This window comes from Brachionichthys hirsutus, chromosome 7, assembly GCF_040956055.1.
Source record: "Brachionichthys hirsutus isolate HB-005 chromosome 7, CSIRO-AGI_Bhir_v1, whole genome shotgun sequence".
Classification (NCBI taxonomy): Eukaryota; Metazoa; Chordata; class Actinopteri; order Lophiiformes; family Brachionichthyidae; genus Brachionichthys; species Brachionichthys hirsutus.
The window spans coordinates 16143203-16170582 of record NC_090903.1 but is presented as its reverse complement, the minus strand read 5'-3'; the positions used below and the strand labels follow the sequence as shown (position 1 = coordinate 16170582).

General features: G+C 49.3%; 1 protein-coding gene across 1 annotated transcript in view; it reads left to right on the top strand.

Annotated features, from left to right (window-relative positions):
* The window catches only part of LOC137895514 (pro-neuregulin-3, membrane-bound isoform), a 93471-nt gene that overhangs the window by 35874 nt on the left and 30217 nt on the right, over positions 1 to 27380 (top strand). The window contains 1 exon segment of the mRNA XM_068740990.1: positions 12427 to 12556. Coding sequence (XP_068597091.1) covers positions 12427 to 12556 — 130 coding nt within the window.

Here is a 27380-nt window from a genome sequence, read left to right as displayed (position 1 = left end):
TGCTGCTGCACGCTGCTGCTGCTGCACGCTGCTGCTGCACGCTGCTGCTGCACGCTGCTGCTGCACGCGGCTACACGCTGCTGCTGCACGCTGCTGCTGCACGCTGCTGCTGCACGCTGCTGCTGCACGCTGCTGCTGCACGCTGCTGCTGCACGCGGCTACACGCTGCTGCTGCTGCACGCTGCTGCTGCACGCGGCTACACGCTGCTGCTGCACGCGGCTACACGCTGCTGCTGCACGCTGCTGCTGCACGCTGCTGCACGCTGCTGCACGCTGCTGCACGCTGCTGCTGCACGCGGCTACACGCTGCTGCTGCACGCTGCTGCTGCATGCTGCTGCGTGTTACCCCGTGAGCGCCGGTGGGGCGCCGCCCTATTCTGCCGTCGCAGCTGCAGGTCCGCCGAGGTGGGACGATTGAGGAGCATCCTAGTGGCATTGTGTCGCCGTGGGAGACGTCTTCATAAATGGGGTGTGCATCGACATCTGCCCCTCCTCGTGAGGAGGGATGGTCTTGATTGATGGGGGGGGGAGTCTAGTCTGCTGCAGGAATAAACGATCAGCTTCTCTTCTGCATTGAAACCCGTTCAGATGTTAAAATGTAATATTCTGGATCAGAACCAGAAGACAGGTTTCATGATGGTGAAGCGAGGAGGAGGACTTTGACTATTGAACAGCACCGGCGCCGTCGGCTGCTTTTCCGTCCCTTGTTACGGAACCAGATAGACCCCCCCCCTGTGTGTGATTGGTGGTTCTGATTCATGCACGGTGGACTGTTGCTGATGTCATCATGGGCGCTGGTTGGAGTTCTGGTCTTTGATGTTGCTATTTTGCACCACTGCCTGTGATTCTCTCTCTGAGTATATATATTCTCTCTGAGTATATATATTCACTCTGTGTATATATATTCTCTTTGTGTATATATATATTGTTTCTTTGAGAGAGAGAATTTAGTTTTTGATTTGATTTTGTTATGATGTGTGCCTGAAGCCGTGGCCTTCTCCCGATTTTATTATGTTCGCATAATGATAATAAAGTATCTTGAATCTTGATGTACAGGTCATGTGACTCATCAGCTGCTAACAGGACAGGTGACCTCGCCTCAGCTGTCTTCATGGTCCTGTTCTTTGGCGGGGGTGTTAATGAAGACGAGGACAGTGAGGTGACTCATGCGTTCAGCGTCGGGCCCGAGCTCACACCGACCCGCTCCGGTAGTCCAGGCCTTTTAGCTATTCGAAATGCTAAATTATTACTTTTCACTCCGGTTGATTCTGTGGTGAGGTGCTGGAACATCAGAGGAACATCAGAGGAACATCAGAGGAACATCGGGAGCAAATGGAAATCCACTTTTACAGCTCGTTTCTCATGTGCAGCTCTTCCCGTACGAGCGAGGTGACTGGATCAGAACATCGATGTCTCTGATCCCAGAGCAGCCGGGCGAGCGCTGGAGAAATGTTCCTCCATCTCACCATGACAACAGAGTTTATCCGATCCCCCACCTCCACGCTCTGTTTCCTCACGAGCCTACCGTGAACTTTAACCCTTTGCTGGGACTCCCTTCCTTCATTTCTCTGAAGCGAGGGAGCAAAGCAGGAACATCTCCTGACCGAGAAGCGTTGTCTTTGTTTATCAAGTCCAACTGGGAATAACGTCCCAAAAATGTCCACGATGGCACAGACAGGAACCAAAGCTGCACATAATACGGCAGAAGTAAAGGTTATACTACTGGCTGAAAATATCCAAGTTATTCATCGTAATCTTTTGTCAAATAGCAGCCGTATACTTTATATTGTCATTGTGTAAATGTCAAAGCTCGCCCCCCCGACCATTAGCAGCCGGGCCACGTAGAACTTGTTCTGACACGATGGGGCATCATGGCGGAACGTTTGGACGCCTCGCTCTCAATGTGGACCGCATGCAGGAAGCTGAGAATAGCTCACGGCTCGCAGCCGAACTTTGATTACTTCACCTCTTCCATTAGAGCACAACGGATTTCTGCCAGGCCCGATGGCGCCGATTAACAGCAGAACTCGACACTAATCCCTGCCTGCGTACAAACAAGTGATGTGAAGGCTTCCAGCGGCGTTTAGAATCTAATTGTCCCTGTCGGGGTGCGAGAGACGACGCTATTAGACTGCTAGCGTTCCTCACACACATTAAACAGACACCGCTATCAATGGATTTAGCCTGGTCATCAGCTAATCTAAATGAGCATGCTAACAGACCATTAGCATTTCCCCCAGACGCTTCAGATGGATGTGTGGTCAGAGTATTAGCGCCTCTGTGCTCATCCAGTAACTTTCAGACGGCAGAGTGGCGGCTGCTCTTCCATTCTTCACATCTTATAGTTATAAATCAGGAAAAATGAAGTATGCAACAAACTACTGAAGGATATTTGAATGCAGACGAGCGAGCCGACTGCCACGGCATGAACTCGAAATAGTCAGACTGCGTACCTACATCGGGTTTTTCCAGGGAAAAAATTATTGTCACACTAATCATGTGGAGGGCTTTAAATCTCATGGATCACATATGATACGTTTGGCGTTATTAATTTAAAATACCAAAAGAGATAGATTCAGATTCAGAACTTTATGAATCCCAAAGGGAAAGGCAGGAACCGCCACGATGCGGCTGATTCCTCTTCCTCTGATTCCTCTTCCTCTCGGAGCTCAGCGCTGTCCTTGGTGCTGAAACGAGACGCGAAGAGACCCAAAGGAAACGGGAATGAATGGACATTCTTTATCTGTAGTGTCGGTTTGTCACGCCTACGCTGTGTGTATATATTATATATCATAGTGATGTACAGAACACGCAGAGGAGGAGGAGCCAGGAATACCTCAGCATTCCTGTCACGCTGCAGGAACTCTTTCAGGAGCCTCCAGATGAACCCTGGGACGGTCCTTTCATCTCCACCACGCAAAGTTAGCTTTCCAGTCAGTCCTCTGACTAGCATTGGAGCAGGTTAGGGTTAGGGCACAGCCTCACCTGTGACCCACCTGCGTGGAGGAGGGGGAGGAGTCTGGAGAGGTGAACATATCACGAATACCGCCGTGTTTGGGCCTGTGGTCTTCACCGGGGTCACCTCAACACGGATCACAACCAGCCAATGAGGCTCCAGCAAGGATTCCAGTAATCTAATGACAAAGAACCGATTGCTGATTGGTTAAAATAAGGGAAACAGTTCCTGTTATATCTGAATGATTCTTTTAATGAGCTGACGGTTGTTACTTCATTCCATGGTGTGTTTTCTTTGTTGAATTCTGTAGACGATTACCTTCCTATATTACAAAGTGAGTAAAACAACAAATGCAGCAGATGATGTCATCACGCAAATCGCATCCAGCCGAAATGCGTCTTCAGGTAGCAACGATTAGGGTGCCTTCATCTTTAAACAATGCAGCCAGATCGAGGTGCTGCTCAGGGGAACTGCTGATCCCCGTCCGGATCCATCCAAGCATCAACTAAATAATCATCTGAGTGTTTATTTCTCACCTGGTACTTCTCATAATGGTAAAACGGTCCAGAGACATTCTGTAGGACAGCCTCGGTGCAGGACGACCCAGAATTAGAGCTGTTCTAACTGAAGCTGGGCTTGTTGCTAATGGGGGAAGCGGTTTGGATAAGGAGGACCCATTGATTAGCTCGGAGGCCTGCGTACAGCAGAGGCTGAAGAGCCATCGGCAGCATTACTCAACAAACTGCATTTCTGGCCCATCCTTGTCACGCGTTGATCCTTTGCCTTGACTGAGCATTTTAAATAGCTCAGGTGTAACCGTTGCCTTTAGAGAGTGAGATCGATCAGACACGCTTCAGAGGGAGTGTGTGTGTGTGTGTGGAGATGGTACAGTTAGCATTAGCATCTGTTTGCATGTGTTAATACCAGCAGTAGATGTCACTGGAAACACACCGACAGGGCGATGGGAGGATGAAGGAGAGAAGCCGCTGAGGAGATTTTAATGAAACAGTTGAAGGTGTCAGTATTCAGATATCTCCAATTATCTGTAACATGTTTGGAGGCATCAAGACTTTCATCCTGTTCTTCTAATAGGGTGAGTTCAACTGCTGTTTCTGACCACTAGAGGCACTGTGCTGCAGCGCTTCAGTGATTCTACCACGGAAATTCTTCGTCTGCGCGTATCGTATGAAATATAGGTTTAAGGCTGAGGCAGGAAATAAAGCTTTGCAGCGTGTTAGCATAAATCTAACAGTCAGGCTCTCCTCAAAACTTCTATCTTAACACGGGGCTGAAAAATGATCGAGATGATTTTCATAAATAAAATAAAAAGCTTCACAATAATTCATAAGGCATGCAGATCGGCGTTATGTCCGTTTAGCTCAGTGTCACTTTATATTTTATCACATTTACTTAAGCTGCTAACGTCTCCGTCTCTGTCCTCTGATGTGTGGAGGACGTCTGCCATCACGAAGGAGACAGAGAAGATCATGATGTGATGAGAGCGTCCCCCGCCACCGTCCACATTAAGCTCGGAGTCTCTCACCAACTTTGTCTCGGTGTTACTCATTAAGTTCTCTCCTCTTCCCTTTGCTACCGCTAATGCCAAACGAATTTATGAAGCAGCAGCAGGGGGGGTTGTGCCCCCGAAGAGGACCACGCTCAATAATGCATAGCTGCAGGCCTAACTGGAGCGAGCTGGCAGCTCCTCCATTTTGTCCTTGGAAACAAGAGCAGCGCTGGAATCCCGTCTCGGAGCGGAACGCGTCGCGGCTCCGGCTCGTCTTTCCAAGTGAATGAGCGCATCACGAAAGCTGCTTCAGCGCATCAGGCTAGCTTTGAGATGACAAGTTACCCCCAGTGCAGCAGGCCCCACTACAGAACCCTGGACCCAGGACCCTGTTTCCTTCAACACAGCGTTTCACAGCTGAGTGTCACGGGCCGAGGCAGTACCATGGGTATCCAGAACCAGAAGCAGGCAAAGTGACAGGGCAGGGTCGAAAGCCACGGGAGGTCGCTCTGGAACGCTGGAAAGTAGGAATCCTACTGTTGTTATTAATATTAGCTCGTTGTTAGCTTCGCCGTTAGCAAGTCAGGTTTGAGTTGGGCTGTCTAGCAGACGAGCAAAGACTGTCATGAATACTGAAGAGCTTCCAGCTCGACACAAACCGAGGACGTTTTGTCTGTAACGTTTTACGTTCAGGAAAATAAAATCCTTCCATGTCAGAAAAATAGATCCTTATTTAATGGCTGTAGCTGGTACACAGAGTAGACTGGGTGTATGCTGGGTGTATACTGGGTGTATAATGGTGTATACTGGGTGTATGATGGTGTACACTGGGTATATGATGGTGTATACTTGTGAATACTGGGTGTAGGATGGTGCATACTGGCGTATACTGGGTGTATGATGGTGTATCCTGGGTGTATTCTGGGCATATACTGAGTGTATCCTGGGTGTATACCGGGCGTATGATGGTGTATACTGGGTATATGATGGTGTATACTTGTGTATACTGGGTGTAGGATGGTGCATACTGGCGTATACCGGGCGTATGATGGTGTATACTAACCCTAACCCTAACCATAACTCTAACTGATGCTTTTACGAGTGTTTTCTGTGCTGGGTTCCTCCTCTGTATTCACTCGGCCTCTTGTCCCTGAAGAACTGGCAGAATGAGTCTGAAATGGAGGAGAATACATTGGAGCCTGAGGAGGAGGAGGAGGAGGAGGAGGAGGAGGAGCGGTGGATTACAAATAGGAAGATGGAATACGGAGAATCTTCTTTTTACCAGGTCTGCTGCTAACTTCTCTGGATTTAATGAATGAAGCAAAAACATTAAGCTGCTTCTTAAAAAGTATTTTCATGAATCAGGATTTTGGTGGAAACAAGAAGAAGACAGCCTGGTTAGACCGGTTCAGACCCAGCCGGTCCATCCGCTTCTCTGGCCTGGAGCTCGTACCGGAGAACCCCGAGGCGTTCCCAGGTCTCCTTGGGTGCATATATGGAGAACCGGCCGGTTTGTCTGGATCAGCCCCGAGTCTTTCCTGCAGTGGCGCAGAAACTGAAATAGGCCAGGGAATATTAGCTTAGCAGCAGCCGCGCTAAGAGCATTCGCATTAGCTGGCAGTTTGTGATTATAATCTCTAATGTCAGGGGGGGCGGGGCGACCCGGAGTGGCGTGTTGGACCGATCACCTGGAGAGAGACGCGCCTGGGGGGGGGGTTCTTTATGGGTCGGGCTGGACTGACTGACACCCGGTCAGATTAGCGGGCGGGCCTATCTGCATCGAGCAGGGATCAGATTCTGGTTCTGGACCGGACCCACGGGGGGGGGGGGGGAAGAGACGCCACAGCGGGCCGAGCATCTGCAATGCAGTGGCTCGGTTCTGCTGCCTCAGTGCTACACGTGCACGCACGCACACACACACACACACACACACGCACACGCACACACACCCACACACACCCAACCCCATTCCTTTCATCATCCCGACTGAAGGTTACTGGTCATGGGGTCGAGGTAAGAGAGTTTAGTTTTAGCTGAAAGTGGAGTTGTGGCGGCGCAGTGGCGCAGTGGGTAGTGCTGTCTTCTCACAGCAAGGAGGTTGTGTGTGGAGTTCGTATGTCCTGTACGTATCTGCGTGGTTCAACTTTATAAGATATTTAATATAAATTAGAATATACATAGATTAAACATCTGCTGGTGTTAGCATAGCTGGCTAGCACACCGCTGAGCCCCGTGTCCGGTACCTGCATGCTTTAAGGAGGCCGCTTTGATGCTAGCCCGTTGGCCGCTTTGATGCTATCCCGTTGGCCGCTTTGATGCTAGCCCGTTGGCCGCTTTGATGCTAGCCCGTTGGCCGCTTTGATGCTATCCCATTGGCCGCTTTGATGCTAGCCCGTTGGCCGCTTTGATGCTATCCCATTGGCCGCTTTGATGCTAGCCCGTTGGCCGCTTTGATGCTATCCCGTTGGCCGCTTTGATGCTAGCCCGTTGGCCGCTTTGATGCTAGCCCGTTGGCCGCTTTGATGCTATCCCATTGGCCGCTTTGATGCTAGCCCGTTGGCCGCTTTGATGCTATCCCATTGGCCGCTTTGATGCTATCCCGTTGGCCGCTTTGATGCTAGCCCGTTGGCCGCTATGATGCTAGCCCATTGGCCGCTATGATGCTAGCCCGCCGTTCCCCCCAAACCAGCATTAGCAGCCCGGAGACCGGTTCTGGAGGAGACAGAGTAGCTCCTAACTTGAATTCTAACTGAAGTTGGGCCGGTATGTTCCGCAGCTCGTCTGGATCCACCAAATGGAAGAGCATTAATTAAATCATCAATACTGCATCACCTGCTCCCACCAGTGATTGGATCCATCCCAGCATACGCAGCGTTTGGGCTCTTCGGTGTTCTGATGGGACTTCAGGCCGGTTCCGACCCGCCGTGTCCGTGACTGAACTATTAAGTGGTCCGTAGAGCGTGTGTCTTCTCTCACAGAAGGTGACGCAGATCGGGGGGCTGGTTGTGTATTGGTTCTGGTATCGATCCGTGAATTGGACCGTTGGCCTCCTGCAGCCCAATGTCTTTAAGCATTTCCTGATATTTGTAGCCGACTGAACTGATTCTGTTCCGTTGGATCGTCTGCGTGGAGTCTCTGACTCCATCGCTGAAAGGTGTTAAACCCTGAACCCCCCCGGCGCCGGAAGCAGGGGGACGCAAATGCTGCTTCTGTCACGTAACGCCAGGACTACGAAGCGGCTCGGCCCGGCTCGGCCCGGCTCGGCCCGGCCCCGAGCATGAAATGATGTCTGGAGGCAAAGCCTTCGTGTTTGTCACGGCGTGGGGGCGTCAACAAGCGGGTCTTTGTTATTCTGGGCTTCGGGTTTCACGTTCGTGTCGCTTTGCGTTCAGACAGGAGATCAAATACAAGAATTGAGCATTGAGACATGCAGTGTGAACGTAGCCTAAGAGACCCCGCCCACACACACGCACACGCACACGCACACGCACACGCACACGCACACGCACACGCACACCTCACATGAAGTATGAATAATGGCTAATCGGGTCGCAGAGATGATGAGAACTGATTCTAAGTGACTCGTCGTCGAGCTCCGTCAACCGACGCGATGGAGCTGAGTCTCCTCGCATCCGTCGGAGCGGTCGGATTCAGCGGTCGGATCACATCTGATTCCTCCTCGCTTTGGAAAGCCGTTCTGCATCTCCGGCGTTCCGGACACGGCTGATGGATGAGCGCTCGTGTTCTTTATAAACGATCGCCGTCCCGCCTTTAGTTGCAGCGAACGCTTTCTGTTCTGTTTTCCGTGTCCTGCGCCGCCGCCGCCGCTTCGCTACACACTCATTTCAATGATAAGATCGTCCATTAAGGCACGGCGGGCTGATTTGCTTACAAGTGGGCGGGCCACAGCGTGTTGTGATAAATCACCAGGAGGCGTGGCGCTCGCCGGCAGCAGCGTGTGACCACGGAGGATGAATCACAGCAGGACAGATTGTCCATCCGTCTTCCTCCGAGGACACTCCAAACAAGCAGCTGTGTGTTTGTCTTGATGCTGCGTGCGCGGCGTTCCGCAGGGATGGACTGCACTTATAAAGCGCTTTACATGAGGCCTCACATTCACCCATTCACGCACACATTCATACTCCAGTGGAGTGACAGCGGGCGACTGCTGCGACCGCTGCAAGGTGCGGCCAGACCCACTGGGAGCAATTTGGGGTTCAGTGTCTTGCCCGAGGACACTTCAACATGCAGACAGTCAGAGCTGGGATTCGAACCACCGACCTTCTGATCACTGGACGACCCACTCTACCAACCGAGCCACAGCCGAGTCCCAGCTGGGATGCAGGGATGCAGAGATGCAGGTCATTCTGATAGGAGATTGTAACACCAATGTCCTTCGGAAAGACACTCCCACTTTCAAATCCTTCAGCAGCTTCTGTAATCTGCATAACTTTACCCAGCTGATTCAGCAATTTACAAGGGTAAGCACCACCTCTAGAACCAGACTATTGGATCTTGTGAGACAGTAAACAGGGCTTCCGGATCAGAGGGGCCAAACCTGCTCTAGCTTGCTGCTCCGGAACGTACTACAAGACTCCTTCTGGACTCTTTTTCCCATCATGCCATTCGTGTCCCTCCCTCTTAAAGTGGCAGTTTACAGCAGAGGCACAATTCCAGATGTAAAAATAATTCTAGAATCTGGATCCAGATCCGGATCAACGCCATTCTCGGGGAGGACCGAGCCACGGACAGAACCTTGCTTGTGTAAAATTTTCAAGTCGATTGGGTTACTAGTTTTTGAGTTATGCGCTCGGACAGACAAACAAACAGACAGACAGACAGACAGACAAACAAACAAACGCACCCAATTGCAATACCCTCGCCTCCTCTTCGGCGAGGGTAAAAAGGAAACAAATTAGAACCTGGCAACTACCGCCCTGCTTCCATCCTTTGTTCCATGTCAAAGGTCATGGAGAGAATAATCCAGGAGCAAATCAACCGCTACCTCGCCGAGCATAGCCTGCTCTTTGAATTCCAATCGGGCTTCAGAACATCCCACTCCACTGACACATGCCTCATATATCTGACCGACTACATTAAGCGTGAAGTAGACTCGGGCAAATACTGCGGCATGGTCATGCTGGACCTCCAGAAGGCCTTTGACCCCGTTAACCCTTCAATCCTATTGAATAAACTAGGGGCGATTGGTTCTGATAGCACATCAGTAAACTGGATGAAATCGTACCGTGAGGGACGAGAACAAATGGTGGACATAAATGGAACCTTGTCCTCGTCCCTCCCGGTGAGCTGTGGGGTTCCTCAAGGCAGCATTCTAGGGCCGTTACTGTTCCTCCTATACATTAACGACATGAGTGCTGCCTGTAACTGCAAATTGTTCCTGTTTGCTGATGACTCAGCACTCCTGATTTCGGGAGAGGACAAAGTGCAGGTTGAGGAAGCTCTCAGCTCTGAGGTCACCAGAATCCGTACTTGGCTTACGGATAACAAACTGTCACTACATCTTGGTAAAACCGAATCTATTCTTTTTGGGTCTAAACACTCTCTACGTGAGATAAATGTTAATGATTTCATTGTCACAGTCGATAATACAGTAATCTCCAGCAAAGAAGAGATTACCTATTTGGGCTGTGTTCTTGACAAATACCTGTCTGGTGATAGTATGGCAACTAAGGTGATCAAAAAAGTCAATCAGAGAACAAGATTCTTCGGCAGAATGTCTGCTTTTGTCTCCGGACGCTTGCTGGAGCCCTCGTTCAGCCCCTCTTTGACTATGCTAGCACCTCCTGGTATTCCAACATCAAAGTGTCCCTGAAAACCAGACTCCAAACCTCCCAAAACAAACTGATTTGGCTACTCCTCAATCTGGGGCCCATGACCCACCTTCTTCCTGGACATTTTGCTAGCCTAAAATGGCTCAGGGTAGAAGATGGGGTTAAACAGCTCAAAATGGGATTGGCATTTAAAATAGTCAATGCAGCTCTGCCCTCAGTCCCCTCAATCCCTGCATACCTGACGGAACACCTCCACAGATTTAGTGACACCCACAGCCACAACACTAGAGGGAGCTCAAACAACAACCTGATTACCCCCTCCTATAAGACTAACATGGGTAAATCATCTTTTTACAATACTGCCCCCTAAGGGTGGAACTGTTTGACTCCTGCCCTCAAAACATGCACCTCTTTGGCCTCCTTCAAAACGGCCCTAAAAATACACCTTTCAGGGGGACAGAAACGGAGATAGTCATCACGACTCTCCCCGGATCAACCCCCCCCCCCCCCCCCCCCTTTTTTTGTCCACCCCCGTTGCACATATTAATTGCCCTAGTAATTTATTGTAATTTATTGTCATTTATTGTCATTCATTGTCATTTTGCATCAGTGGTGTAATTTATTTTAGATTTATTGTTAGTTTGCATCGGTGGTGTAAAATCATTTTATTTTTATTTTTCTAATGTTACGTTGCATCAATTGAGTAATTTAATATTAGTTTTATTTGTATTGTTAAATGTCGATGATTTATGTACGGAGGACTTTCAACGGAAACAAGAAATGCTTTTTAGAAATGCTCCTCTGAGACAGGATGTTTGACTGTACTTGTACTGTAATACATGCTACTGTGTGACTGTACTTGTACTGTAATACATGCTACTGTGTGACTGTACTTGTACTGTAGTACATGCTACTGTGTGACTGTACTTGTACTGTAGTACATGCTACTGTGTGACTGTACTTGTACTGTAATACATGCTACTGTTTGACTGTACTTGTACTGTAGTACATGCTACTGTTTGACTGTACTTGTACTGTAATACATGCTACTGTGTGACTGTACTTGTACTGTAATACATACGACTGTGTGACTGTACTTGTACTGTAATACATGCTACTGTGTGACTGTACTTGTACTGTAATACATGCTACTGTGTGACTGTACTTGTACTGTAATACGTGCTACTGTGTGACTGTACTTGTACGCTAACATTCTATCTAATAAATATATTCATTCATTCATTCATTCATTCAGAGATGCAGGGATGCAGAGATGTAGAGATGCTGGGATGCAGGGATGCTGGGATGCAGGGATGCAGGGATGCAGGGATGCAGGGATGCAGAGATGCTGGGATGCAGGGATGCTGGGATGCTGGGATGCAGGGATGCAGGGATGCAGAGATGCTGGGATGCAGGGATGCTGGGATGCAGGGATGCAGGGATGCAGGGATGCAGAGATGCAGGGATGCAGAGATGCAGGGATGCAGGGATGCAGGGATGCTGGGATGCAGGGATGCAGGGATGCTGGGATGCAGGGATGCAGGGATGCAGGGATGCAGGGATGCAGAGATGCAGGGATGCTGGGATGCAGGGATGCTGGGATGCAGGGATGCAGGGATGCTGGGATGCAGGGATGCAGGGATGCAGGGATGCAGGGATGCAGGGATGCAGGGATGCTGGGATGCTGGGATGCAGGGATGCAGAGATGCAGGGATGCAGAGATGCTGGGATGCAGGGATGCAGGGATGCTGGGATGCAGGGATGCAGGGATGGAGGGATGCAGAGATGCAGGGATGCTGGGATGCTGGGATGCAGGGATGCAGAGATGCTGGGATGCAGGGATGCAGGGATGCTGGGATGCTGGGATGCAGGGATGTTGGGATGCAGGGATGCTGGGATGCTGGGATGCAGGGATGCAGGGATGCAGAGATGCTGGGATGCTGGGATGCAGAGATGCTGGGATGCAGGGATGCAGGGATGCTGGGATGCAGAGATGCTGGGATGCTGGGATGCTGGGATGCTGGGATGCTGGGATGCAGGGATGCAGGGATGCAGAGATGCTGGGATGCTGGGATGCAGAGATGCAGGCAGTCATGAAGTTCGCTGGGCTTTGGCCAGTCGAGATGTTTGTTCATTGTTTTATGACTCAAACCTCTTTGTTTGTCCCGCAGCGTCTCCAAGCGTCCCGCCGCTGCGCTCGGAGCATTTCAAGCCCTGCGACGAGAGAGACCTGTCCTACTGCCTGAACGCCGGAGAATGCTTCGTCATCGAGACGCTCAGCGGGCCTCACCAGCACTGCAAGTAAGACTGCTGCTCCTGCTGCTCCTGCTGCTCCTGCTGCTCCTCCTGCTCCGTCGTGCTCCTCCGTGCTCCTCCTGCTCCTCCGTGCTCCTCCGTGCTCCTCCTGCTCCTCCGTGCTCCTCCGTGCTCCTGCTGCTCCTCCTGCTCCTCCTGCTCCTTCGTGCTCCTCCGTGCTCCTCCGTGCTCCTCCGTGCTCCTTCGGTGTCTGAGTTCCTGATTGGTTGAGCTCCTCGCTTGAAGGCGTGTGTGAACTTCAGCCGCCGCGTCGTCGCCACCTTCCTGACTTCAGTGGTTCGTTACTGGCAGGAAACGCGTTCTCTGTAAAGTCTGCGTCTTCATGCATCAAACGGTTTCTCCCCAATAAACTCACGGCTTCGTAATCTCTGTTAATCCCACAGCAGGAGAATAGATTATAGATTATAGATTATATGCTAACAGCCAACGGTTTCATTTATCCTTGCTGTGCCATTAGAAACTCAAATCAGTGTCTTCATCCTGTATGAGTGTGTGTGTGTGTGTGTGTGTGTGTGTGTGTGTGTGTGATGGAGGATCGGTGCGTTTGACTGGGATTAAACAGGAAATTGAAATAATCCACTCGGATGCTCCAGACGTCGGATTCATCACGTCTGGGACTATTTTTTGGGGACGTCTCCCGACGCCATGAAGCTGAAGTTAATGGTCGTTGCGTGTTGGACACACAATGTCCTCAACGTGAACCTTTCAGAGCCCGTTGGACACACAATGTCCTCAACGTCCCTGCGACGCAAACACAAATGAGTTGCTGACAGCTGGAGCAGCTGCTCGGGGCGGTGCAGCGGCGCATCGCACACGCTTGTGTTCGTGGTTCCGAACTGGGATTAAAGGGGCGGCGGCCTTCACTCTGGCCAGCTGACTGACAGCCTTCATCCAAGTGAAGGGACCGCTGACGTCTTACTTATCGCCGTCCTCTGCCCTGAGCAGATGTTTCCTCAGCTTCCTTCACTTCAGAAAGCTACGGGAGCTAAAAGACAACTAGAAAACGACAATCAGAGACTGCAGACCCCGCCTCCAAAAGACTATTGGATCTTGTGAGACAGTAAACAGGGCTTCCGGATCAGAGGGGCCAAACCTGCTCTAGCTTGCTGCTCCGGAACGTACTACAAGACTCCTTCTGGACTCTTTTTCCCATCATGCCATTCGTGTCCCTCCCTCTTAAAGTGGCAGTTTACAGCACAGGCACAATTCCAGATGTAAAAATAATTCTAGAATCTGGATCCAGATCCGGATCAACGCCATTCTCGGGGAGGACCGAGCCACGGACAGAACCTTGCTTGTGTAAAAATTTCAAGTCGATTGGGTTACTAGTTTTTGAGTTATGCGCTCGGACAGACAAACAAACAAACGCACCCAATTGCAATACCCTTGCCTCCTCTTCGGCGAGGGTAACCAGGGTGTAGGCGGACGAGGAGTCGGACACGGAGGAACTCTCCTCCCGTGCTCCTCTCTGTTGCTATGGCAACATAATCTTTGGACAAGTGTGGCCGTTAAAGAGGGAGGGCTGGTGTGTAGCAGAGGCCACTAAAGACCGGAGGAGGAACGCTGCACAATGAAGGAAGGAGACGTATCGGATTTCATGCGGCTTTCTGCTGCGGATTAATTTATCCTCGACAACAAGAGTAAAAACGTCGCTCGAGGCCCGATCAATGCTTCGTCTGATTCAGTGTGTGTTCACAGCCAATTGAAACTAATCAGGTTGTAACAGCGTGATCAATCCAGACAATAACTTAAGACTTTTCGTCCCTTATTTGTCATCGATCATTTTTATTTTCTCCGAGGTCGTAGCTCAAGCATCGACTGCTCCCCCCCGGAGCGCCGTTTAGTGTCAACCCGTGGGGAGGGTGCCGGGAGGAGTCCCTCAGTTCCTCCTCCTCCTCCTCCTCCCGAAGAGATGAAGACGTCCCAACACCCGCTGCCTGGGCGCCGTCGTTAACCTTTCAATCATCGGTGCTCGGCCAACCAGGAAATGACTTCAAACATTTCCAGAATATGACGAGGAAAGATGGCGTGTGGATTTACTGCGTTTACAGCAGCAGACGAACCGCCACCGACGATGGCGGTGCAGGTAGCGCTTCCTCTGCTTACCTGGCAGCTCGGTCCAATCAGCCGTCGCCGTCCATTTTGTTCTTCGGCAGCAAAGAGAGAGAGAGAGAACAATAAATCAATACAATGACCGTGTGGTGTCCAAAATACAAGCGGGCCCCGAGAGCAGGAAACAAGACCCGGGTCGGCTGGAGCCCTCCAAGTCCAAATAACAAAGAAGACACGGGATCCAACCGGCAACATGGAATACCAGGAATACTGGAATACTAGAGTTCAGCCAGGACCAGGACATGGATCCAGAACATCAAGATCCAAGGGTGGGAGGAGCCTCAGGGGGGTCTGGGGTGGCCACAGCCAATCCGTGAGCTGCAGCAAAATGGAAAACAGGTGTGAGAGTGATGACGAGGCAGAAGAGGAAAACCACAGACTGGACCTTTGATCTTCTCTCTAAGTTCATCCAGCAAATACAAACCTGTGATTGATCAGTTTGCTGTTGTGACCAACGCCTCGTCATAAATATGCTCTTGTGTTAGCGCGGCGACACGCGTCGTGTTAGCGCGGCGTAGAGCGACAGGAGGAGAGAACGGCCTGAATGCAGATGCTAATCCTGGACGGTTTTAAATAACATTCATAGACAAAAGTGAATAGAAGTGTTTAAACTAATTACAATCATTAATCAAAATGAGGATTCCTGTGAATAACCCTCACCGCCTGCAGCGATTAGACGCTGACGACGCTAACTGCCGGTTGCTGAAGTTTATAGAAAGAGTCAGACAGGAAGTGTGGGTTACTCTATTCACTTTAATTCTGTAACAGCTACGTTTTAAATAACGTCTCTCACCATGGAAACGCCATTGAATTGTGGCCTGCTGTCGCTGTGACATCATCAGCCAGCTCTCAGAACGTGGTCGTCTTTGTTTCCATAAATCAGTGATGCTAATCAGCGAGCGCCGGTCCTGGAGCTAATTTAGATTCCATCACGCACACGGTCAAAGCTCCTCTTTGGGAGGCGCCGCAACATGTATGAGCGATGCTAGGAGACGAACACGCCACGCCACGCCACGCCACGCACAGGGAGGACGAGAGAACGAGCAGCAGAAACGGTCATGCGGTGGTCGTCCTAATCAAGGCATCCTTTTCAAGTCAGCAGCTTTGATGTGTTAATAGGATGCAAATGTCTGAAAATGACACAAAGAGACAGCAGAGGGCGGGTCTACCTCAGAGAGAAGAAGATTTACATGAAGGGGGGGGGAGATAGGAAGAGACAGAAGGAGAATGGAAAAGAGAGAATAGGTGAATACAAAGTGAAGCATGCCCGGGTAGCGGCGCCACCTAGCTGCACCCACCGGCCGGAGTCAGGACACGTCTGCATCCGACTAACAAGACCCGACCGGTGGAAGCACGCGTGTCCTGTAACAGGCTCACCAGCGCCGGGCCCTCCCCTCGGCGAGGAGCAACTTTCAGTACCTTTCCTTTCTAAACGTTTGGTCACTCGTCCAATCCCGTCCAATCCCGTCCAATCCCGTCCAATCCCGTCCAGACCCACCGCCCATCCTGAAGCGCCATTCGTCCTCCCGTGTGACTGAACGCTGTTCGATGCAGCTGTGGCTCAGGAGGAGAGTCCATCGCCATCTGGTCAGGAAGACGGTGGGCGGGTCTTCCACTGGTCAGGAAGACGGTGGGCGGGTCTTCCACTGGTCAGGAAGCAGGTGGGCGGGTCTTCCACTGGTCAGGAAGCAGGTGGGCGGGTCTTCCACTGGTCAGGAAGACGGTGGGCGGGTCTTCCACTGGTCAGGAAGACGGTGGGCGGGTCTTCCACTGGTCAGGAAGACGGTGGGCGAGAGGCTCCACGGGGAAGACCCCGGACACGCTGGAGAGACTGTGTCTGGGCCGGCCTGGGGACGCCTCGGGACCCCCCCAGAAGAGCTGGAAGAAGCGGCCGGGGGGGAGGGAAGTCTGGGCTTCCCTGCTTAGGCTGCCCCCCCGCCCCGCCCCCGGATAATCGGTTGAAGATGGAACGGAATGAAAGGATCTCTTTAATTATTGACGCCGATCAGAATCAGCGATTATGGGATGCGTCTTCAGCGTCCTAGAAAGCGTGTCTGAAATATCTCCGTCCAGCACCGACGGTTCTCCGGGCTGACGGATGTTCTGGAGCGGATGGAACGCTTCGACAAACAATCATTTATTAGTGTTTTATTCGATGCATACATGAACGATAAATCATGCTGCCGAGTCACGGCTTGCTTCTGTTGCATCTCAGCCGTGGGAGGAGACGGCGGCGGCGTTTGGGACGATGATTTGTCTCCATTTAAACACGTATACTTGAAGAGATTTCTTATCAGCGCTCTCCCTAATCTGCATATAATATATTTCTTATTGCACTTAATGGTTTCGTGTGTGTGAGTGTGTGTGTGTGTGTGTGTGTGTGTGTGAGTGTGTGTGTGTGTGTGTGTGTGTGCGTGTGTGTGCGTGTTCCGGCTATAAAAATATAATTGTGCAGAGACACAACCAGTAATAGAGACATTACGTCTTTGTTGTCTTTATCGTTGGCCACTGTTTCAGGGTAGAAGTCCCACAATGCTTTGCTTCCGTTTGCCTGTTGTGATGTCATCGTGATGCAGTGAGTCTGTTTGCAGGCTGGCTGGTGATGATGATGATGAATATATTTATTAGATAGAATGTTAGAGTACAAGTACAGTCACACAGTAGCATGTATTACAGTACAAGTACAGTCACACAGTAGCATGTATTACAGTACAAGTACAGTCACACAGTAGTATGTATTACAGTACAAGTACAGTCACACAGTAGCATGTATTACAGTACAAGTACAGTCACACAGTAGCATGTATTACAGTACAAGTACAGTCAAACAGTAGTATGTATTACAGTACAAGTACAGTCACACAGTAGCATGTATTACAGTACAAGTACAGTCACACAGTAGCATGTATTACAGTACAAGTACAGTAAACAGTAGCATGTATTACAGTACAAGTACAGTCAAACAGTAGCATGTATTACAGTACAAGTAGCATGTATTACAGTACAAGTACAGTCACACAGTAGCATGTATTACAGTACAAGTACAGTCAAACAGTAGCATGTATTACAGTACAAGTACAGTAAACAGTAGCATGTATTACAGTACAAGTACAGTCAAACAGTAGCATGTATTACAGTACAAGTAGCATGTATTACAGTACAAGTACAGTCACACAGTAGCATGTATTACAGTACAAGTACAGTCAAACAGTAGCATGTATTACAGTACAAGTACAGTAAACAGTAGCATGTATTACAGTACAAGTACAGTAAACAGTAGCATGTATTACAGTACAAGTACAGTCAAACAGTAGCATGTATTACAGTACAAGTAGCATGTATTACAGTACAAGTACAGTCACACAGTAGCATGTATTACAGTACAAGTACAGTCAAACAGTAGCATGTATTACAGTACAAGTACAGTCACACAGTAGCATGTATTACAGTACAAATAAAGTCAAACAGTAGCATGTATTACAGTACAAGTACAGTCACACAGTAGCATGTGTTACAGTACAAGTACAGTCAAACAGTAGCATGTACTACAGTACAAGTACAGTAAACAGTAGCATGTATTACAGTACAAGTACAGTTAAACAGTAGCATGTATTACAGTACAAGTGCAGTCACACAGTAGCATGTATTACAGTGCAAGTACAGTCACACAGTAGCATGTATTACAGTACAAGTACAGTCACACAGTAGCATGTATTACAGTACAAGTACAGTCACACGGTAGCATGTATTACAGTACAAGTACAGTCACACAGTAGCATGTATTACAGTACAAGTACAGTTAAACAGTAGCATGTATTACAGTACAAGTACAGTCACACAGTAGCATGTATTACAGTACAAGTACAGTTAAACAGTAGCATGTATTACAGTACAAGTACAGTCACACGGTAGCATGTATTACAGTACAAGTACAGTCACACAGTAGCATGTATTACAGTACAAGTACAGTCACACGGTAGCATGTATTACAGTACAAGTACAGTAACAGTAGCATGTATTACAGTACAAGTACAGTCTAACAGTAGCATGTATTACAGTACAAGTACAGTCACACAGTAGCATGTATTACAGTACAAGTACAGTCAAACATCCTGTCTCAGAGGAGCATTTCTAAAAAGCATTTCTTGTTTCCGTTGAAAGTCCTTCGTACATAAATCATTGACAAATGTAACAATACAAATAAAAATAAAACTAATATTCAATAACTCAATTGATGCAAAGTAACATTAGAAAAATAAAATGATTTTACACCGCCGATGCAAACTAACAATAAATCTAAAATAAATTACATCACCGATGCAAAATGACAATGAATGACAATAAATTACATAAATTACAATAAATTACAATAAATTACAAAGACACTTAATATGTGCAACGTAGGTGGACCAAAAGGGGGGGGGGGTTGATCCGGAGAGAGTCGTGATGACTATCTCCGTTTCTGTCCCCTGAAAGGTGTATTTTTAGGGCCGTTTTGAAGGAGGCCAAAGAGGTGCATGTTTTGAGGGCATGTTTTGGTGATATTATTATACTACAGGTAGCTCTTCACCAGGTGTGAGGCGTTTATAGATTCCAGATGCTAACATGCTAACAGCGTTGCACTCGTCTCCTGACCCCTCCCCCGGGGACGGCCCCTGCTTGGATCTGGTCTCAGCTGGTTTCACACATTAATTATGGATTACTTCTCTTTGATATCAGACGTGCATTATCCAGTCAGTTGTGCAGCGCTTGGTGAACAAATGTCCATCTGGTGCACCGTTAGTCGTGCATTGCCCCCCCCCCAATGACCGTGCGTCTGCAGTGGGGCTGTGGTGAATAATTTCAGAACCAAAAGTGCATCATGAAACTTTAATTGTCTGACGGAACCACGGTTCTCTCCGCTGTGTTGACGGAGACCCCGGCGTTGCTGCGTGTCGGGACGAGGACGGCGCCGCAGGAACCCGTTGGACTGGTCTTGTCTTGTTCTGGGCCCGGCTGGGGGATTTGACTAATGACTACATTTACATGTTCTGAGCGTTGCAACGTAGCAACATTCTGCTCTGCAAACAAAACGACCTTTGGGTCGGAGGGGATGCTCTTTAGGAATAGAAATCGAGCTAAAGCACAACGTCCTTAATGCTAACGCGCGGCTGGGACGCTTGCTTCGGGGGGGGGCATCGAGCTAAAGCACAACGTCCTTAATGCTAACGCGCGGCTGGGACGCTTGCTTCGGGAGGGGGCATCGAGCTAAAGCACAACGTCCTTAATGCTAACGCGCGGCTGGGACGCTTGCTTCGGGAGGGGGCATCGAGCTAAAGCACAACGTCCTTAATGCTAACGCGCGGCTGGGACGCTTGCTTCGGGGGGGGGGCATCGAGCTAAAGCACAACGTCCTTAATGCTAACGCGCGGCTGGGACGCTTGCTTCGGGGGGGGGGGCATCGAGCTAAAGCACAACGTCCTTAATGCTAACGCGCGGCTGGGACGCTTGCTTCGGGGGGGGGCATCGAGCTAAAGCACAACGTCCTTAATGCTAACGCGCGGCTGGGACGCTTGCTTCGGGGGGGGGCATCGAGCTAAAGCACAACGTCCTTAATGCTAACGCGCGGCTGGGACGCTTGCTTCGGGGGGGGGGCATCGAGCTAAAGCACAACGTCCTTAATGCTAACGCGCGGCTGGGACGCTTGCTTCGGGGGGGGGGGCATCGAGCTAAAGCACAACGTCCTTAATGCTAACGCGCGGCTGGGACGCTTGCTTCGGGGGGGGGCATCGAGCTAAAGCACAATGTCCTTAATGCTAACGCGCGGCTGGGACGCTTGCTTCGGGGGGGGGCATCGAGCTAAAGCACAACGTCCTTAATGCTAACGCGCGGCTGGGACGCTTGCTTCGGGGGGGGGCATCGAGCTAAAGCACAACGTCCTTAATGCTAACGCGCGGCTGGGACGCTTGCTTCGGGGGGGGGCATCAAGCTAAAGCACAACACAAGCTGGTTAGTTTGGAAGGCTTTTACTTCCACACCGTCCGTGCATCCATTTTTCATTTTAGCATGTTTCCACACTTTGATATTGATAATTACACAACATCAAAGCTTTGGGAGTTTTGCATAGAGGAGAGTAAATGAAACGTGTTTTCAAATGATGTGCAGTTCATTCCCAGAGGATTGCACTCTTGGATTTGTAGTTTAACTGCCGGAAGCAGATCTTTGATTTTAATTGTGTTGCATCATGAGAACAATGCGTGTTGTTGGATATTTATTTTGTGCTAATCAACATTTAATAGATTCATAAATCAACTGGAAGAACACTCAGAGAGCACAGACCTCCCCCGAGCAGCGCGGTGGATCAGCACCAGAAGGTTCTGGATGGTTCTGGTGTCTTTATACACCAACATGAAAAGTCAAAGTGAATCAGCTGATTATTGATCAGGATCCATCCAGCAGCGTTTCAGTGATCCTGCTGCCAGACAGACAGACAGACTGCCGTCTCCGGTTTACCCCGACGGCCATCTTTCTTTATTCGCTCTGCCTGGAGGGGGCGATGAACACGCTGCTCCTGGTCCTCATTGATTTCTCATTTTCAATTAGGGCTAAGAGAAACTCGGGATTGAAAGCGTCATTTATTCAGCTTGAATCGATACGAGATCTTTCCCACAACGAGGGATGGAGAACGAGTGGACCCATCGTGTGATTCCTGATCGCCATGGCAACCACAGCCTGGTTGAGCTGGATCCTGTGGAAGTGGACCTGTTGTCCGTCCTGCATGTCCACGGACACGTCTGGACGGGTGTTGGCGAGCGCCGGAGAGAAAATGAGGGCGCATCAAGGTCAGCGAGTAATTAGGCTTTTTTCCTGTTGCAGCAGAGAAACTGTCAGCCTCAGGGATGAAAAGCGATGATATGGGGGGGGGGGGGGTAATTGAATTCTGAGGCAGAGCCCAGAGGAAGGTTGGGAAGGGAGGGAGACGAGGAACAGACGAGGAACCAGCAGTCGCTTCCAGTTTAATCTGAACCCAGTCGTGATGCGTTCGCTGCTCACTGGTCTGCAGGAAAACAGAGTTCTGCTCCTGCACTACACAAACAGAAATGATTCCGGGGCGGTGAGGCGTGTTCGGTCTGACACGCCTATCATGAAGCGGCGAGGAGCGTGCATCAGCGCTAATCACTCGAGTCAGACAGCCAATCATCTGCCAGGAGCCGGAACGCAGCTAGCAGCTGCTAGCATGATGGACGGAGGCGGGCTCTGTCCCTGAACGATGCCTCAAATCAAGAGCAGCAGTAACGAGCAGGAACGCGCGCCAAGCCACGCCTCCTTTGGGAATAAACGGCTATCATTTAGGTGAAAGTCACAATTAAGAGACTCTGGATTCAGCAGGATGTGAAAAACAGCGACGCTCTCATTCGATGTTCGACCGGCGTACCTTCTGGAATTATGGGATGGGACGGAAGTCACGACTTTCACAACGACACACTCGAGGATAAATTCCTGCCAAAGGGGTTTTCACTGCCCGGCAACCCAGCTTGTGAATAAAGGTTTGATGACGGATCTAAAAAAGAACCGGCAAGGTCTCCCAAACTCTTATCCTTTGAGCGAGGTGATGAATAAATCATAACGGGGCGTGTCTGGCGCCGCAGCGGCGAGGTGGCTCTTCAGATCCGTTAGCGAGATGATTGCCTCGTTAATGCTCGCCGTTCTCTCGAGGCGTTTCTTCTTTCTTTGCTTTCATAGCGATGCACATTATCAGGAGGCAAACGGCCGGTAAAGGTTTTACAGCTCAGTCCGTAGAACGTCTAAATGTGTAAATAAGACATTGATCCCCCTCCCAGTGAGCCCCTGCAATAAATATGACCAATGAATTAGTAATGAGGAGGGAGGGAAGCGACCCCTAATGGGCAGGGATGGAGAGGAAGGACATGATGAAGAGGAGCTCATGAACCAGACTCAACGTATTCTGTTAGGATCGGCAGGACCGTTATCAATAAATGGTTTTCATTTCCAAGTTTTTTAAACGTGGCATTATTCCACAGCCACGTCTTCCCTCCTCCTCCTTGTCCTCCGCTGCCCCCCCCCCCCCCTGATTATGTGCTGTAATTGAATCTCTGATCATTTCTGCTGCAGTGCAGCGATCAATAGAGCCGAGGCTGATTTAACACGTCTTATAAACTCTCCGTCCTCTGTCCGCTCCTCTTCAGTGAAAGGGTTTGTGTCACATGCTAAGCTATTAGCTTTGTGCTAGTGCTACACATATATGTGATACATGAAGGTAGCAGGCGGACCTGATCCGGGTTCAGATCCACCTGGGAAGACAAAGCTGGACGTTTGATTTATACACCAACAGGATGTCAAAAAGCGTCCTCTTCCTCCTCCTCCTCCTCCGCCGCTCCGAGCCCCTCCCTCCTCTCCTGCGTTTGAATTTGAATATTCTTTATTGGCGACATGTCCTGCCTCTTCTCAGTGCAGCATCGGATGCTGCTTGGCCCCACCTGTGCAGGTGTGCATGCTTTAGCACCAAAGGACGGCAGCAGGAGCGTCCGTGTTAAACGTTGGCCGTCTTTGGTTTGGGTGCGTACAGGTGAGGCTGTTTTGCATTAGGTGTGTGGATCGATGGCCGCCCAGCCTCCGGCCTTCATCGGCGCTGCGCCGGCGTGACCCCGCCGTGACCCCGGTGCAACCAGTAGCCTCTCTGATAAGCTCAAGCGCCCCAGTCAGCTGACTGAGCTGAACCCGAGCTTCGAGGGCGATGCAGGAAGCGTTTGGTCGCTTCCTGCAGGTCAATAAATCAACCCCGTGAGGGTCTCCGTGGGGGGTGAGCTCAGCAAGGAGAAACAAAAGCTGTGTGTCAGAGCGGAGGTCGTCGTCGCCAATCATCAGCCCACTTCCTGCCTCCCGGCTGGTGAGAGCTGACCTTCACGGCCGCTGGGCTGAGCCGACAGGCCATCGTTGCTTTTCTGATTGCAGAAGCGAGCTGGAACGGTTGTCACGGTGATCTCGTGCCTGAAACCCAAAGGGTTTATTTCAGTATTTCCTGGACACAAATCAGCGTTTTGAACAATGAAGTGTTCCTTTAACAGATAATCACGCTTTCAAACTTCTTTTCCTGTTTTTGAGAATATCATTCTGGAAGGGCGGAGCATCAGTCGGCGTGCTGGGAAAGACACAGGAAGCTGCTAGTAATGGCTAATAGCGGCGCTTTCTGCAAATGTCTATAATGCATTATAAGCAGTTTCAGTGTCGACTTTAAAGCGCTGCATGAATGAAGGACAAGAGACGGAACATTGATCCTGAAAGGCATGAAGTCAGGTGTTTATAATCCGGATAAGTTCTTCTAAGGCCCAAGAAGAATGGCTTATATGACTTAAGGGCTCCAATCAGAGCTGCTGAGGCTAATGTGTTAGCTCACGATTCATTCCCAGCGTGCTTCACGCTGTGGTTTGGTTCTGGAGCAGGTTTCTGGAGCAGGTTTCTGGAGCAGGTTTCTGGAGTCTTGTCCTGCGGCTATCACTGTTTTTCAGGAGAGCGTTGCTGAAGCAGCTCCTTTTTCGGGACGGTAAACCTTACTCCATGAAGAGGAATATGACAGATTGGCTGTGAACAAATGTACACCTGAACATCCGCCTCAGAACTCTTCTGCACTGGATGAGTCTTCTCAGGATGTTTTTCTGTCTGCAGGATTCCATTCTGCGCTGGGACAGACACAATTCCTCTTTGGAAAAATTACTGGGGGGGGGGGGACTGACATAATAAATTCAAGGCACGCAACTGAAAACCTCCGTGTCAGAAAAGTCTCCTCATTTGAATCGTTCTTTTGTCTGATCAGAGGCTGCTTCCTGTCGGGCATGTCTGAAAGGACAGGAGGACGGCAGAGGAAAGAATGGTGGGAAGAGCGATGCAGAGGTTAGAGCCGGGAGGAACGTGAGGAACGTGAGGAGCATGAGCTCATCACATCTCCACCCCCTCCTGCAGCGTCCCCTCCAGTGGAGGAGGCTAATGCATGACAATCATCCTCACGGGAACCGCTGCTATCGATTCCTGCAGCTCTTCCCGACAAACAGAGAGAGTAGAAGCGTGTCTGCCGGAGCGTCGAAAGTTTAACCGCATTCTGATGGGATAATCAGGAGAACGGCGAGGAACGGCGAACACCGCCCTGAAGAACAAAATGCTAATGTTCTATGTGCATCGATGGTTCGGGACAGACGTGCAGGTTCGTTTAAAAGATGCTGTGATTATTTAAAAAAAGTCAGTTCAAAGAGCAAAGTATAGAAACACAAATAAAATCTTTAAAAAAACAGCTCTGGAAACCTTCCTCCTTCCCGAAGGACAATTCTCCGGACTTGCCTGGTTCCTGTTTTTCGTTGAACCAATCCCTGCGTGTTCCCAGTGCAGCGTTCCCAGTGCAGCGTTCCCAGTGCAGCGTTCCCAGTGCAGCGTTCCCAGTGCAGCGTGCCGTTCCCTTCTCCTGCTGCTTTTCTCCAAGGAGAGTTGTTGGCAGCGCGATTTATTGCTGCAGCCGATGCTCACTCGTCGAATCTTGTTTTATTGTTGCACTGAACTTGTACTGTGTTGACAATGACAATAAAGCTTTCCACACACAGACACACACACACACACCAATCAAATCCCATTTGCATCCGACGCAGGAAGCGGAGGTCAAGTCAAGTGGAAAAGGCATTTCTAAAATATCATTCGATTTATTAATCAAATTATATTTTAATACAAATGTTATTGGATTTAGGAACTCTAAGATTGAAAAGTTAATGTTGCTATAAAGCAATCCATTAGTAAATGCAATACAGCACAAATATAATTAACTGTTTCCAAACAGGGCTCAAAATCCTGTTACCCTGAAATCTAGAGCCCTTTAATCATATTACTATTTATTCATAGTAATACCCATTCATATTACTATTTATTAATAATAATACCCATTCACATTACTATTTATTAATAATACCCATTCACATTACCGTATTTTCCGGATTATAAGTCGGTTTCTGGAGGTTCATAGTTATCTGTCACACCTGTTATCTAAAAACACAAATTAGAAGGGCTGATTGAAAATGGCGCCGAAAAGAAAGTCATATTCCGCGGCTTACAAGCTTCAGATAGTGAAATATGGAGCCGAAAACGGCAATCGAGCAGCAGAAAGAAAGTTTGGAGTGAGCGAAAAACTTGTAAGGGACTGGCGAAAAGCGGAGGTTACGCTTACTGAAATGAAGAAAACAAAGAAAGCTAATCGCGGGCGACAAGCTAGGTGGCCGCAGTTGGAGGAACGAGTTCACGCATGGGTGCTTGAACAACGTGCTGCTGGGAGAGGTTTGTCAACGGTGCAGTTGCGTCTCCGCGCCCAAGTGGTTGCCAGGGCGGTGAATATAAACGGCTTTGCGGGAGGACCTTCTTGGTGTTACCGCTTCATGCAACGCAAACGCCTCTCTATCAGAGCAAGGACGACACTGTCCCAAAAACTGCCAGCGGACTTCCAAGCCAAGGTTGACAGTTTCCGCGCGTTCATTGAAAAGCATGTAAGTGATCACAACGTGACACCGGATCATATTATTAACATGGACGAGGTCCCCCTCACTTTTGACATCCCCATGGGCCGAAGTGTTGCAGAGAAAGGGCAAAAAAGTGTGAATATCGTTACAACTGGTCATGAGAGATCACACTTCACAGTGGTGCTGGCATGTTGTGGAGACGGATCAAAACTGCCACCGATGGTCATTTTCAAACGAAAAACCATGCCAAAAATCCAATCCTCCTCAGTTGAAGTCGCCGTGAACGAGAAAGGGTGGATTGATCAAGAAATGATGAACTTGTGACTTACAAAGTGCTACAATAAGCGACCGGATGGCTTCTTTAGAGCACGCAAAGCTCTGCTTGTGATGGATAGCATGAGAGCGCACATCACACCACAGTTAAAAAATAAATTAAAAGTTTTCAACTCCATACCTGCCATCATCCCTGGAGGCTTAACCAAAATACTCCAGCCACTTGATATCTCCGTGAATAGGAGCTTTAAGTCAGTTTTGCGTAACCTGTGGGAGCAGTGGATGACGGATGGAGAGCACAGCTTCACGGCAACCGGGAGAATGCGCCATGCAACTTTCCTGGAAGTCATTGAATGGATCGACAAAGCATGGGCTTCAGTGACAACCGCAACCATCCTGTCGGGATTCAGAAAGGCTGGAATAATTGGAACTGCAACTGACGACGAGTCTGATGTAAGCGACGTAGAAGAGGAAGCGGCGTCTTGTCTACCTGCCGAGTTGGGGGAGTTGTTCAAAAGTGACACCGAGGATGAAGATTTCCTTGGATTTCGTGATTCGGAGTAAAACCTGATATTTTGGTAAACGTGTTAGCATGTTCTTTGTGCTATATGTTGTTTGGTGTTGGATTGTATCAAATAAATTTTCCCCAAAAATGCGACTTATCCTCCAGTGCGACCTATATATGGTTTTTTCTTCTTAATTATGCATTTTTTGGCTGGTGCGACCTACAATCCGGAGCGACGTATAATCCAAAAAATACGGTACTATTTATTCATAGTAATACCCATTCACATTACTATTTATTCATAATAATACCCATTCACATTACTATTTATTCATAATAATACCCATTCACATTACTATTTATTAATAATACCCATTCACATTACTATTTATTAATAATACCCATTCACATTACTATTTATTAATAATACCCA